This window comes from Berghia stephanieae, chromosome 5 (genome assembly GCF_034508935.2).
Source record: "Berghia stephanieae isolate SIO BIC M18660-M18661 chromosome 5, UCSD_Bste_1.3, whole genome shotgun sequence".
In the NCBI taxonomy this organism is placed as follows: domain Eukaryota; kingdom Metazoa; phylum Mollusca; class Gastropoda; order Nudibranchia; family Aeolidiidae; genus Berghia; species Berghia stephanieae.
In genome coordinates, this window is record NC_088364.1 from 78,064,415 (window position 1) to 78,080,223 (window position 15,809).

At 31.4% G+C, this 15,809-nt stretch overlaps 1 protein-coding gene across 1 annotated transcript in view; it reads left to right on the plus strand.

Moving 5' to 3' along the window:
* Positions 1–15,809, plus strand: part of LOC144973648 (uncharacterized) — a 57,868-nt gene that overhangs the window by 10,885 nt on the left and 31,174 nt on the right. Inside the window, exons 10-11 of the mRNA XM_078916366.1 lie at positions 669–826; positions 2,102–2,364. Coding sequence (XP_078772492.1) covers positions 669–826; positions 2,102–2,364 — 421 coding nt within the window. The remainder of the gene's footprint in view (positions 1–668; positions 827–2,101; positions 2,365–15,809) is intronic.

A 15,809-nucleotide genomic window follows, 5' to 3' on the forward strand; every position in this document is an offset into this window, starting at 1 on the left:
CACAAAGCCACTTATCTAACTTAAGAGACAATTATTTCATTTTTTTACCATTTTTGATTGATATCGGGAACTGTACTGACCAAAGAGCTGAAAGACTGAGTCTACAAGTTCCTTATTCTCATGTAGAAGAAGATTTAAAAACAACAAAATGGTAAAATTGAAGGAAATATAACACCATATATTAATATAGTATGAACACCAGATTTCACTATTTATCTGACCGGTATTTTAAAAGGAACAAAGGATGAAAGAGGTGTTATAATTATATTTCTAGACCCTACCATCATGATGATAGGTTGTCTTTGGGTCTAATTAAGATAGTTTAGATAACTAATGATAATAGAACGTTACTGTCCAAAGAAATTATGAATTCATTTTGATTCATATTGATGCCAATATGAAATACAATTTTAGAAAAGGGGACACACACATACATATCCTACACTAGCGTAGGCTACATACTCATGCACACAATAAAAAAATTAAGTCCAAAATATTCAATTTGAATTAGGGAACATAAACTACAACTTCACTAACAAAAAAAAAAGTTGTATTTGAACCCTTTATAGGGTTTACCTCTGTAGCCAGATAAATTGGATTATCTTGAACAAAAAAAACGTTTTTACATTTATTTTGTTATTTAAATATTTTTTCTCTCCCTCTCTCAGAAACACAAGTGCCCCTGCAGTGGAAGGAACAACTGTGGCTCCCCGACAGAGACCGAGGGGGCAGACCTCCCAACCCAATGTGTCTCTTGGCCTCCCCATCCCAACCTCCATAGCCCCGAGGAAACGTCCTACTGCCAGCAATCCTAACACTCCTATTGGTAAGATATGCTATCCATCTACTGTACACTGAGTATCCCTGCCTCTCTCCTTTCTTTCTCTCTCTCTCTCTCTCTCTCTCTCTCTCTCTCTCTCTCTCTCTTTTTCTCTGTCTCTCTATTCTCTCTCTGTGTTTGTCTATCTTCTCTCTTTCCATCTCTCTCTCTTTCCCACCCACCTCTCTCTCTCTCTCTCTTTCTCTCTCTCTATCTCTCTCTCTCTCACTCTCTCTCACTCTCTCTCTCTCACTCTCTCTCTCTCTCTCACTCTCTTGTTCTCTTCCTCTTTCTCACTGTCTCTCTATTCTCTCTCTGTGTTTGTCTATCTTCTCTCTTTCCATCTCTCTCTCTCTCTTTCCCACCCACCACTCTCTCTCTCTCTCACTCTCTCTCACTCTGTCTCTCTCTCTCTCTCTCTCTCTCTCTCTCTCTCTCTCTCTCTCTCTCTCTCTCTCTCTCTCTCTCTACTCTCTCTTCTCTCTCTCTCTCTCTCTCTTTTTCTTCTCTGCTTCTTTCCACTCTCTTCCTCTCTCTCTCTCTCTCTCTCTCTCTCTCTCTCTCTCTCTCTCTCTCTCTCTCTCTCTGTATTTGTACATTTTTGTATATTTGTCTTGGGGCAAAGGACAAGAATATATTTGTCTGTATTTATTAGTAACAAAAGTGCATTTTTAATATTTGTATAGGGCATGCATTTTTTTAGCATATATTATAATTCAAACGGATGTAAATAGTAAAAAGAAAAAAAATAAAGAAAAATATTTGAGCTTTTATATAGCACGAGATCCACTAAACCTGCTCAAAGTGCTTTACAAATGTCCCTGACCAACAGCAGCACATAACATAAAGAACGAGGTGTGACACCTGTTAGGCGATATTACATTTTTTCTGACAGAGACAACACTGTTAACGGCCAGGTACTCATTTTACACCTGAGAATGGTGAGAGAATGTGAGTAAAGAGCCTTTTCCAAGGACTCAACTATGCGTCAAACGAGGCTCAAACTCAGGACCCTCCGATTTGAAAGCAAGTGTCGGTACTAGTCATATATCAGGCATCCCTTTTATTTGTACACTCTTAAAATATCCATCAATTGCCTATAGCCGGTTGGTAAATGCCTTACTCAAGGACATAGGGCAGGACCAGAATTTTCCGTGATCACTGTAACCCATCCAGCCACTGACCACACTCAACATCCCTCGACTTTTGTGACAACAGGAAGCGCACACTCCATTGTCGATGGAAAGTTTTGAGATTATATATTTTTCTCTCCAATTTCAGAAGGCATCCCGCAGTCTCTTTCTTCCAGTCAGCTCCATAGCAACCAAGGCGGCAGTGGAGTACCTGCCATGTCTCCTGGTTACTCCTCCTCCCCATCTATGAACCGCCAAGCACCTACTTCCCAACAGAACTCCCCAATGGTTGCCTTTCCACCCCAACAACAACAACAACAACAACCACAACCGCCCTCCACTACCAATATACCCCCACAGTCTTTCTATATGCAACAACATCAGCAGCAGCAGCAGTACTTTGCTCAACAGGTTAGATAGTTAAAAGATTTTAAAAAAAATTGTTTTGATAGAATTAATAATTCTCAGTTCCTCTTTTCTCTTTTTTTTTCTCTTTTTATTTTTTTTTTGAGTTAGAGACATTGTCTGGCATTGCAGACTCTCATTTACACTAATAAAAATTGTTAATGACTTTAGGACAATTATTGGCATCAGAAACTCTCATTTTCAATAAGTTTAAGGTACTTAGCATTATCTGGCATCAACTTCTTTTCAATTAAGTCTTTAAGATTGACATTCATCTGGCATCAACTCTCATTTCAATAAGTTTTAAGTGACTTAGACATTCATCTGGCATCAACTCACTCATTTTCAATAAGTTTTAATGACTAGACATTCATCTGGCATCAACTCTCATTTTCAATAAGTTTTAATGACTTAGACATTCATCTGGCATCAACTCTCATTTTCAATAAGTTTTAATGACTTAGACATTCATCTTGGCATCAAACTCTCATTTTCAATAAGTTTTAATGACTTAGACATTTCATCTGGCATCAACTCTCATTTTCAATAAGTTTTAATGACTTAGACATTCATCTGGCATCAACTTACATTTTCAATAAGTTTAATGACTTAGACATTCATCTGGCATCAACTCTCATTTTTCAATAAGTTTTATGACTTGACATTTCATTGGCATCAACTCTCATTTTCAATAAGTTTTAATGACTTAGACATTCATCTGGCATCAACTCTCATTTTCAATAAGTTTTAATGATTAGACATTCATCTGGCATCAACTTCATTTTCAATAAGTTTTAATGACTTAGACATTCATCTGGATCAACTCTCATTTTCAATAAGTTTTAATGACTTAGACATTCATCTGGCATCAACTCTCATTTTCAATAAGTTTTAATGACTTAGACATTCATCTGGCATCAACTCTCATTTTCAATAAGTTTTAATGACTTAGACATTCATCTGGCATCAACTCTCATTTTCAATAAGTTTTAATGACTTAGACATTCATCTGGCATCAACTCTCATTTTCAATAAGTTTTAATGACTTAGACATTCATCTGGCATCAACTCTCATTTTCAATAAGTTTTAATGACTTAGACATTCATCTGGCATCAACTCTCATTTTCAATAAGTTTTAATGACTTAGACATTCATCTGGCATCAACTCTCATTTTCAATAAGTTTTAATGACTTAGACATTCATCTGGCATCAACTCTCATTTTCAATAAGTTTTAATGACTTAGACATTCATCTGGCATCAACTCTCATTTTCAATAAGTTTTAATGACTTAGACATTCATCTGGCATCAACTCTCATTTTCAATAAGTTTTAATGACTTAGACATTCATCTGGCATCAACTCTCATTTTCAATAAGTTTTAATGACTTAGACATTCATCTGGCATCAACTCTCATTTTCAATAAGTTTTAATGACTTAGACATTCATCTGGCATCAACTCTCATTTTCAATAAGTTTTAATGACTTAGACATTCATCTGGCATCAACTCTCATTTTCAATAAGTTTTAATGACTTAGACATTCATCTGGCATCAACTCTCATTTTCAATAAGTTTTAATGACTTAGACATTCATCTGGCATCAACTCTCATTTTCAATAAGTTTTAATGACTTAGACATTCATCTGGCATCAACTCTCATTTTCAATAAGTTTTAATGACTTAGACATTCATCTGGCATATTCTTTCAATAAGTTTTAATGACTAGACATTATCTGATCACTATTCAATAGTTAGACAGATTCTGGATCACTTATTTTCAATAGTTTTAAGACTAGCATTTTTTTTTCAAATTTTAAGATAAATATCTGCAACTCTCATTTTCAATAGTTTTGACTTGACATTCTCTGCATCATCTTTCAAGTTTATGACTTAGATTCATCTGATCAACTTCATTTTCAATATTTTAATGATTGACATTTTGGCATCAACTCTCTTTTCATATTTAATGACTTAACATTCTCTGGAACTCTCTTTCAATGTTTTAATGACTGATCATCTGGCATCAACCCATTCAATAAGTTTATGATCATCATGCTCAACTTCATTTCAAGTTATGACTGCTCTCGGCATCACTCTCATTTTCATAGTTTTAATATTAACATATCTGCATCAACTCTCATTCAATAAGTTTTATGACTTATTCTGCATCAACTCTTTTCAAAATTTTATGACTTAGACATTTCTGCCACTTCATTTTCATAATTTAAGACTTGATCATCTGGCATCAACTCTTTCATAAGTTTTATATTACATATCTGGCATCAACTCATTTCAAAAGTTAATGATAGACATATTGCTCAACCTCATTTCAAAAGTTTTAATGACTAACATCATCGCATCAACTCTCATTTAATTTTTTTGATAGACATCATCGGCCAACTCTCATTTTCATAAGTTTTAATGACTTAGACTCATCTGCATCACTTCATTTAATATTTAAGATTAGACATTATTGACACTCTCATTTCATAATTTTATGACTTGAATCACTGCTCAATCTCATTTCAATAAGTTTTAATGATTAACCATCGTAACTCTCATTCAATTTTGTGACACATTGGCACACTCATTTTCAATAAGTTTTAATATTAGCTTCATCTGGCATCACTTCTTTTCAATAGTTAATGCTTAGACTTCTCGGTCACTCCTTTCATAATTATGACTAGCTCTCCACAACTCCCAATAGTTTTAAGACAACAATCATCAACTTCATCAAGTTATACAGCATCATCTGCTCAACTTTTCAATAAGTTTTAGACTTGACTTCATTCATACTCTCTTTTCATAGTTATCTTGCATCATTGCAACTTATTTTCAATAAGTTTTAAGCAGACATTCTCTGCTCAACTTCATTTTCATAAGTTTATGACTAGACTTCAGATCAACTTTTTTCATAAGTTAATGACTTGCATTCATCTGGTCAACTTCATTCAATAAGTTTTAATACTAGAATTCTCTGGATCACTTCATTTTCAATAATTTTAATATAGACATATCTGCATACTCTCTTTTAATAAGTTTAATGTTGCTTTTGATAATATTCGTTATGACTAATTCACTGGCAACTCTCATTCAATAATTATGACTTAGACATTCTCTGGCATCACTTCATTTCAATAAGTTTAATGACTTAGCATTCACTGGTAACTTCATTTTCATAAGTTAATGACTTAGAATTCATCGCATCAACTCTCATTTTCAATAAGTTTTATGACTAGACTTCATTGCATAACTCTCTTTCAATAAGTTTTAATGATTAGCATTCATGCATCAACTCTCATTTCAATAAGTTTTAATGTTAGACATTCATCTGCTCAATTCATTTTAATAATTTTAATGACTTAGAATTCTTGCTAACTCTCATTTTCAATAAGTTTTAATGACTTAGACTTCATTGCATCACTCTCATTTTAATAAGTTTAATGACTTAGACATTCATCTGGCATCAACTTATTTTCAATAGTTTAATGACTAGACTTATCTGGCATCAACTCTCATTTCAATAAGTTTTAATGACTTAGCATTCATCTGGCATCAACTCTCATTTCATAGTTTAATGACTTAGACATTCATCGGGCATCAACTCTCATTTTCAATAAGTTTAAGACTTAGACATTCATCTGGCATCAACTCTCATTTTCAATAAGTTTTATGACTTAGACATTATCGGCATCAACTCTCTTTTCATAAGTTTTAATGACTAGACATCTTGGATCAACTCCATTTTCATAGTTTAATGACTTGACTCATCTGGCATCAACTCTCATTTTCAATAATTTTAATGACTTGACTTCATCTGGCATCAACTCTCATTTTCAATAATTTAATGACTTAACATTATCTGCATCAACTCTCTTTTATAAGTTTTAATGACTTAGACATTCATCTGCATCAACTCTCTTTCAAAGTTAAGACTTAGACATTCATCTGGCATAACTTCATTTTCAATAAGTTAATGACTTAGACATTCATCTGTCACTCTCATTTTAATAGTTTAATGACTTAGACATTCATCTGGCATCAACTTATTTTAATAAGTTTTAATGACTTAGATTATTGGCTCATTCATTTTCATAAGTTTAATGCTTAGACATTCATGGCACACCTCATTTTCAATAAGTTTAATGACTGACATTCATCGCATCACCTCATTTTCAATAAGTTAATGATAACATTTCTGGATCAACTCTTTTTCAATAAGTTTTAAGACTTACATTCATCGCATCAACTCTCATTTTCAATAGTTTAATGACTAACATTCTCTGGCATCAACTCTCTTTTCAATAGTTTTAATGACTTAGACTTCATCTGCATCAACTCTCATTTCAATAAGTTTTAATGACTTAGACATCACTGGCATCAACCTCATTTCAATATTTTAATGACTAGACTCATCGGCATCAACTCTATTTTCAAAAGTTTATGATAGCTTCATTGCATAACTCTTTTTCAATAAGTTTAATGACTTAGACATTCATCGCATCACTCTCATTTTCATAAGTTTATATTAACATTCATTCATACTTCATTTTCAATAATTTTATGACTTAGACATTATTGCATCAACTCTCATTTTCAATAAGTTAAATAGACATTATCTGGCATAACTTCATTTTCAATAGTTTAATGACTTAGACATTCATCTGGCATAACTCTCTTTTCAAAAGTTTAATGACTTAGACATTCATCTGCATCAACTCTCATTTTCAATAGTTTAATGACTTAGACATTCATCTGCATCAACTCTCATTTTCAATAATTTTAATGACTTAGACATTCATCGGCATCAACTCTCATTTCAATAAGTTTTAATGACTTAGACATTCATCTGGCATCAACTTCATTTTCAATAAGTTTTAATGACTTAGACATTCATCTGGCATCACTCTCATTTCAATAAGTTTTAATGACTTAGACATTCATCTGCATCAACTCTCATTTTCAATAAGTTTTAATGACTTAGACATTCATCTGGCATCAACTCTCATTTCAATAAGTTTTAATGACTTAGACATTCATCGCATCAACTCTCATTTTCAATAGTTTTAAGACTTAGACATTCATCTGGATCAACTCTCATTCATAGTTTTAATGACTTAGACATTCATCTGCATCAACTCTCATTTTCAATAAGTTTTAATGACTAGACATTCTCTGGCATCAACTCCATTTTCAATAAGTTTAATGACTTAGACATTCATCTGCAAATAATAACATGCATAATATTATATTAGCTGACATCGAACATAATAAACTGCTACTCCTTATATTATAACATCGCTATCATTCATATTAATAACTAGCACTTCAAGTTAATTAGATTTCTGGCATCATTCATTCAATTATTACCCTCACTCATTCAATATTAACTAACATAGCCATTTTCGTTATATAACACGCATCCTCATTCATTTTTAAATAATTTTAAACTTAATTTTCATGGATCAACATTCTCTTCAATAAGTTTTAATGACTTGACATTATCTGGCATCAACTCTCATTTCAATAATTTTAATGACTTAGACATTCATCTGGCATCAACTTCTCATTTTATTTAGATTATGCTACTCATTCATAATTATTAAATTTTGACTTCATTCATGATAATCTCATTCAATAATTTTAATATTAAATTTATGACAACTTCATTTCAATAAATATTAAATTTATGACATTCATTTTCATAATTATCTAACTTATGCATCAACTTCATTCAATAATTTTATTTAAATTATGCTAACTTCATTTTCAATATTAATCTTACATATTTTAATACTTAATTTCATATTAATACTTTCATAATTTAATTCATAAGTTTTAATACTTAAATTCATTTATACTCATTCATAGTTAATACTCTCATTCATATTATTTCAAATTTTATGACTTATTCATTCATACTTCATTTCAATAATTTAATACTTCATTCATAGTAACCTCTTTTCATATTTGCATCATTCATTGCATAATCTATTTAAATTATGACTTAACATTCATGTTAACTCTCATTCATGTTTAATACTTATCATATTGATAACCTATTTTTCAATATTTATATTAGATTATGCTAACTCATTCATAATTTTTTCTAATTTATGCATAACTCTCATTTCAAATTTATATTAATCTGATAATATTTCAATAAGTTTATCTGCATCACCTCATTTTTAATTAAGTTTAGACTTCATTCATGGCACTCTCATTCATAGTTATATAGCATTCTTCATAATTATTTAAATTTATGCTAACATTTCATAATTATTTTAATATTAATACTTGACTTCATGCTACTCATTCATAAGTTAATACTTCATTATTGATCAACTCATTCATAATTAAGATAATTCATTGATACTCTTTTCATAATTTTATATTAAATTCTTGCATCATCTCATTTCATATTTAATACTTAGACATTCATCTTCATTTTCATAATTTTATGACTTGACATTCATGATAACCTCATTCAATATTTATGACTTAGACATTCATCTGGCCACTCTCATTTTCAATAAGTTTTAATGACTTAGACATTCATCTGGCATCAACTCTCATTTTCAATAAGTTTAATGACTTAGACATCATCTGGCATCAACTCTCATTTTCAATAAGTTTTAATGACTTAGACATTCATCTGATCAACTTCATTTTCAAAGTTTAATGACTTAGACATCATCTGCATCAACCTCATTTTCAATAAGTTTTAATGACTAACTTCATCTGGCATCAACTCTCATTTCATAGTTTTAATGACTTAGAATTCATCTGCATCAACTCCATTTTCAATAAGTTTTAATGACTTAGACATTCATCTGGCATCACTCTCATTTTCAATAAGTTTTAATGACTTAGACATTCATCGGCATCAACTCTCATTTTCAATAAGTTTTAATGACTTAGACATTCATCTGGCATCAACTCTCATTTTCAATATTTTTTAATGACTTAGACATTCATCTGCATCAACTCATTTCATAAGTTTAATGACTTAGACATTCATCTGGATCAACTCTCATTTTCAATAAGTTTTAATGACTTAGACATTCATCTGCATCACTCTCATTTTCAATAAGTTTTAATGACTTAGACATTCATCTGCATCAATCTCACTAATAATTACTTCATTCATTCATTTATATTAATACTTGACATTCATCTGCATCAACTCTCATTTTCATAATTTAATGACTTGACATTCACTGCATCACTCTCATTTCATAGTTTAATGACTTAGACTTCATTGGCATCAATCTCATTTCAATAGTTTTAATGACTTTAGACATTCATCTGCATCAACTCTCATTTTCATAAGTTTAATGACTTAGACATTCATCTGGCATCAACTCTCATTTTCAAAAAGTTTTAATGACTTAGACATCATCTGGCATCAACTCTCATTTCAATAAGTTTTAATGACTTAGACATTCATCTGGCATCAACTCTCATTTTCAATAAGTTTTAATGACTTAGCATTCATCTGGCATCAACTCTCATTTTCAATATTTAATACTAGACATTCATCTGGCATCAACTCTCATTTTCAATAATTTTATGACTTAACATTCATTCTGGCATCAACTCTCATTTTCAATAAGTTTTAATGACTTAGACATTCATCTGCACACTCTCATTTTCAATAAGTTTTAATGACTTAGAATTCATCTGCATCAACTCTCATTTTCAATAAGTTTTAATGACTTAGACATTCATCTGGCATCAACTCTCATTTTCAATAAGTTTTAATGACTTAGACATCATCTGGCATCAACTCTCATTTTCAATAAGTTTTAATGACTTAGACATTCATCTGGCATCAACTCTCATTTTCAATAAGTTTTAATGACTTAGACTCATCTGCTCAATCATTTTCAATAATTTTAATGCTTAGACATTTCAAGGCAATCAACTCTCATTTTCAATAGTTTTAATGACTTAGAATTCATCTGCATCAACTCTCATTTCAATAAGTTTTAATGACTAACATTCATCTGGCATCAACTCTCATTTTCATAATTTTAATGACTTAACATTCACTGGCATCAACTCTCATTTTCAATAGTTTTAATGACTTAGACATTCATCTGGCATCAACCTCATTTTCAATAAGTTTTAATGACTTAGACATTCATCTGGCATCAACTCTCATTTTCATAAGTTTTAATGACTTAGACATTCATCTGGCATCAACTCTCATTTTCAATAAGTTTTAATGACTTAGACATTCATCTGGCATCAACTCTCATTTTCAATTAAGTTTTAATGACTTAGACATTCATCTGGCATCAACTCTCATTTTCAATAAGTTTTAATGACTTAGACATTCATCTGGCATCAACTCTCATTTTCAATAAGTTTTAATGACTTAGACATTCATCTGGCTCAACTCTCATTTTCAATAAGTTTTAATGACTTAGACATTCATCTGGCATCAACTTCATTTTCAATAAGTTTTAATAGACTTAGACATTCATCTGGCATCAACTCTCATTTTCAATAAGTTTTAATGACTTAGACATTCATCTGGCATCAACTCTCATTTTCAATAAGTTTTAATGACTTAGACATTCATCTGGCATCAACTCTCATTTTCAATAAGTTTTAATGACTTAGACATTCATATGGCATCAACTCTCATTTTCAATAAGTTTTAATGACTTAGACATTCATCTGGCATCAACTCTCATTTTCAATAAGTTTTAATGACTTAGACATTCATCTGGCATCAACTCTCATTTTCAATAAGTTTTAATTGACTTAGACATTCATCTGGCATCAAACTCTCATTTTCAATAAGTTTTAATGACTTAGACATTCATCTGGCATCAACTCTCATTTTCAATAAGTTTTAATGACTTAGCTTCATCGGCATCAACTCTCATTTTCAATAGTTTAATGACTTAGACATTCATCTGGCATCAACTTCATTTTCAATAAGTTTTAATGACTTAGACATTCATCTGGCATCAACTCTCATTTTCAATAAGTTTTAATGACTTAGACATTCATTGGCATCAACTCTCTTTTTCAATAAGTTTTAATGACTTAGACATTCATCTGGCATCAACTCTCATTTTCAATAAGTTTTAATGACTTAGACATTCATCTGGCATCAACTCTCATTTTCAATAAGTTTTAATGACTTAGACATTCATCTGGCATCAACTCTCATTTTCAATATAGTTTTACATACTTTAGACATTCATCTGGCATCAACTCTCATTTTCAATAAGTTTTAATGACTTAGACATTCATTCTGGCATCAACTCTCATTTTCAATAAGTTTTAATGACTTAGACATTCATCTGGCATCAACTCTCATTTTCAATAAGTTTTAATGACTTAGACATTCATCTGGCATCAACTCTCATTTTCAATAAGTTTTAATGACTTAGACATTCATCTGGCATCAACTCTCATTTTCAATAAGTTTTAATGACTTAGACATTCATCTGGCATCAACTCTCATTTTCAATAAGTTTTAATGACTTAGACATTCATCTGGCATCAACTCTCATTTTCAATAAGTTTTAATGACTTAGACATTCATCTGGCATCAACTCTCATTTTCAATAAGTTTTAATGACTTAGACATTCATCTGGCATCAACTCTCATTTTCAATAAGTTTTAATGACTTAGACATTCATCTGGCATCAACTCTCATTTTCAATAAGTTTTAATGACTTAGACATTCATCTGGCATCAACTCTCATTTTCAATAAGTTTTAATGACTTAGACATTCATCTGGCATCAACTCTCATTTTCAATAAGTTTTAATGACTTAGACATTCATCTGGCATCAACTCTCATTTTCAATAAGTTTTAATGACTTAGACATTCATCTGGCATCAACTCTCATTTTCAATAAGTTTTAATGACTTAGACATTCATCTGCATCAACTCTCATTTTCAATAAGTTTTAATGACTTAGACATTCATCTGGCATCAACTCTCATTTTCAATAAGTTTTAATGACTTAGACATTCATCTGGCATCAACTCTCATTTTCAATAAGTTTTAATGACTTAGACATTCATCTGGCATCAACTCTCATTTTCAATAAGTTTTAATGACTTAGACATTCATCTGGCATCAACTCTCATTTTCAATAAGTTTTAATGACTTAGACATTCATCTGGCATCAACTCTCATTTTCAATAAGTTTTAATGACTTAGACATTCATCTGGCATCAACTCTCATTTTCAATAAGTTTTAATGACTCAGACATTCATCTGGCATCAACTCTCATTTTCAATAAGTTTTAATGACTTAGACATTCATCTGGCATCAACTCTCATTTTCAATAAGTTTTAATGACTTAGACATTCATCTGGCATCAACTCTCATTTTCAATAAGTTTTAATGACTTAGACATTCATCTGGCATCAACTCTCATTTTCAATAAGTTTTAATGACTCAGACATTCATCTGGCATCAACTCTCATTTTCAATAAGTTTTAATGACTTAGACATTCATCTGGCATCAACTCTCATTTTCAATAAGTTTTAATGACTTAGACATTCATCTGGCATCAACTCTCATTTTCAATAAGTTTTAATGACTCAGACATTCATCTGGCATCAACTCTCATTTTCAATAAGTTTTAATGACTTAGACATTCATCTGGCATCAACTCTCATTTTCAATAAGTTTTAATGACTTAGACATTCATCTGGCATCAACTCTCATTTTCAATAAGTTTTAATGACTTAGACATTCATCTGGCATCAACTCTCATTTTCAATAAGTTTTAATGACTTAGACATTCATCTGGCATCAACTCTCATTTTCAATAAGTTTTAATGACTCAGACATTCATCTGGCATCAACTCTCATTTTCAATAAGTTTTAATGACTTAGACATTCATCTGGCATCAACTCTCATTTTCAATAAGTTTTAATGACTCAGACATTCATCTGGCATCAACTCTCATTTTCAATAAGTTTTAATGACTTAGACATTCATCTGGCATCAACTCTCATTTTCAATAAGTTTTAATGACTTAGACATTCATTGGCATCAACTCTCATTTTCAATAAGTTTTAATGACTTAGACATTCATCTGGCATCAACTCTCATTTTCAATAAGTTTTAATGACTTAGACATTCATCTGGCATCAACTCTCATTTTCAATAAGTTTTAATGACTTAGACATTCATCTGGCATCAACTCTCATTTTCAATAAGTTTTAATGACTTAGACATTCATCTGGCATCAACTCTCATTTTCAATAAGTTTTAATGACTTAGACATTCATCTGGCATCAACTCTCATTTTCAATAAGTTTTAATGACTTAGACATTCATCTGGCATCAACTCTCATTTTCAATAAGTTTTAATGACTTAGACATTCATCTGGCATCAACTCTCATTTTCAATAAGTTTTAATGACTTAGACATTCATCTGGCATCAACTCTCATTTTCAATAAGTTTTAATGACTTAGACATTCATCTGGCATCAACTCTCATTTTCAATAAGTTTTAATGACTTAGACATTCATCTGGCATCAACTCTCATTTTCAATAAGTTTTAATGACTTAGACATTCATCTGGCATCAATAATAATAATAATAATAATAATACACATTTATATAGCGCTCATTCTCGTGTAAAACACAAGCTCTGGGCACTTTACAATATAAATATCAATTTTAAGTGAAAAAATAAAAAAAAATAAAATAATAACAACAATAACAATTCATAGCCAAATCAAGGATTCATATAGAGTCAAGAAAAACAAATACAGTAAAAATGTGTCTTGAGATTCTTTTTAAAAGTAGGTAAAGACTTGCACTCCCTCAGACCACGTGGTAGTTCATTCCAAATCTTGGGGCCGAAACAAGCAAACGATCTATCACCAAATTTTGTTCTTGATCTTTTTTCCGAAATTTTCGTTTGGTCATTACATGATCTTAAAGTGTAGTTTTCAAATTTACACATGACCACGTGATCTGTGAGATATGCCGGTGCTATACCAGCCAAACACTTATAAACAAGACACGCTGCTTTGTAATATGTGCGCTTTTCAATGGGCAACCAGTGGAGAGAGGCCAACAAAGGGGTTGCATGATCAAATTTTTTTTTTTTGCCAAAAACTAATCTTGCAGCACTGTTTTGCAGTAGTTGCAATTGTTTAATAGAAGCCTGAGGCAAGTTGACAAGCAGCGAGTTACAATAGTCTAGTTTCGAAAAAATGAGGGAAACAACCAATGTTTTACATGTTCCAATTGCAATATACTGACGGATCGAACTGATTTTCTTCAATTGAAAGTATAAAGATTTACAGAGAGCAGAAATGTGAGCTGACATTTTCATTTCTGAATCAAAATAGACACCCAAATTTTTCACAGTCTTTGAAACTTTGATCTTTTCACCCCCAATCAACACCTCAAGACCATCATTCACCTTCAACAGCCCTCTATTTCCCACAATCATCACTTCTGTTTTTGACTCATTCATTTTCAACTTGTTTGCATCCATCCACTCTTTCACATCCGTCACACATTCTTCCACACGTTTCACAATATTTTCGAGATTTTTAGTTTTATCAGTAGCATAAAGTTGCGTATCATCTGCATAGAGATGATAGCGCAGCCCATGACCAGTGATGACATTAGATAATGGAGAAGTATACAAAACAAAAAGAATTGGACCCAAAACAGAGCCTTGAGGAACACCAAAAGACAATGTATGTTGACGAGAAAGTTTATCTAAAATCATAACCTGTTGCTTTCTGCCATCTAAATAAGATTCAAACCACTGCAAGACAGTCCCAGACAAGCCAAATGTTATATTAAGTCGTTTAATGAGAATACCGTGATCAATAGTATCAAACGCCATCAACTCTCATTTTCAATAAGTTTTAATGACTTAGACATTCATCTGGCATCAACTCTCATTTTCAATAAGTTTTAATGACTTAGACATTCATCTGGCATCAACTCTCATTTTCAATAAGTTTTAATGACTTAGACATTCATCTGGCATCAACTCTCATTTTCAATAAGTTTTAATGACTTAGACATTCATCTGGCATCAACTCTCATTTTCAATAAGTTTTAATGACTTAGACATTCATCTGGCATCAACTCTCATTTTCAATAAGTTTTAATGACTTAGACATTCATCTGGCATCAACTCTCATTTTCAATAAGTTTTAATGACTTAGACATTCATCTGGCATCAACTCTCATTTTCAATAAGTTTTAATGACTTAGACATTCATCTGGCATCAACTCTCATTTTCAATAAGTTTTAATGACTTAGACATTCATCTGGCATCAACTCTCATTTTCAATAAGTTTTAATGACTTAGACATTCATCTGGCATCAACTCTCATTTTCAATAAGTTTTAATGACTTAGACATTCATCTGGCATCAACTCTCATTTTCAATAAGTTTTAATGACTTAGACATTCATC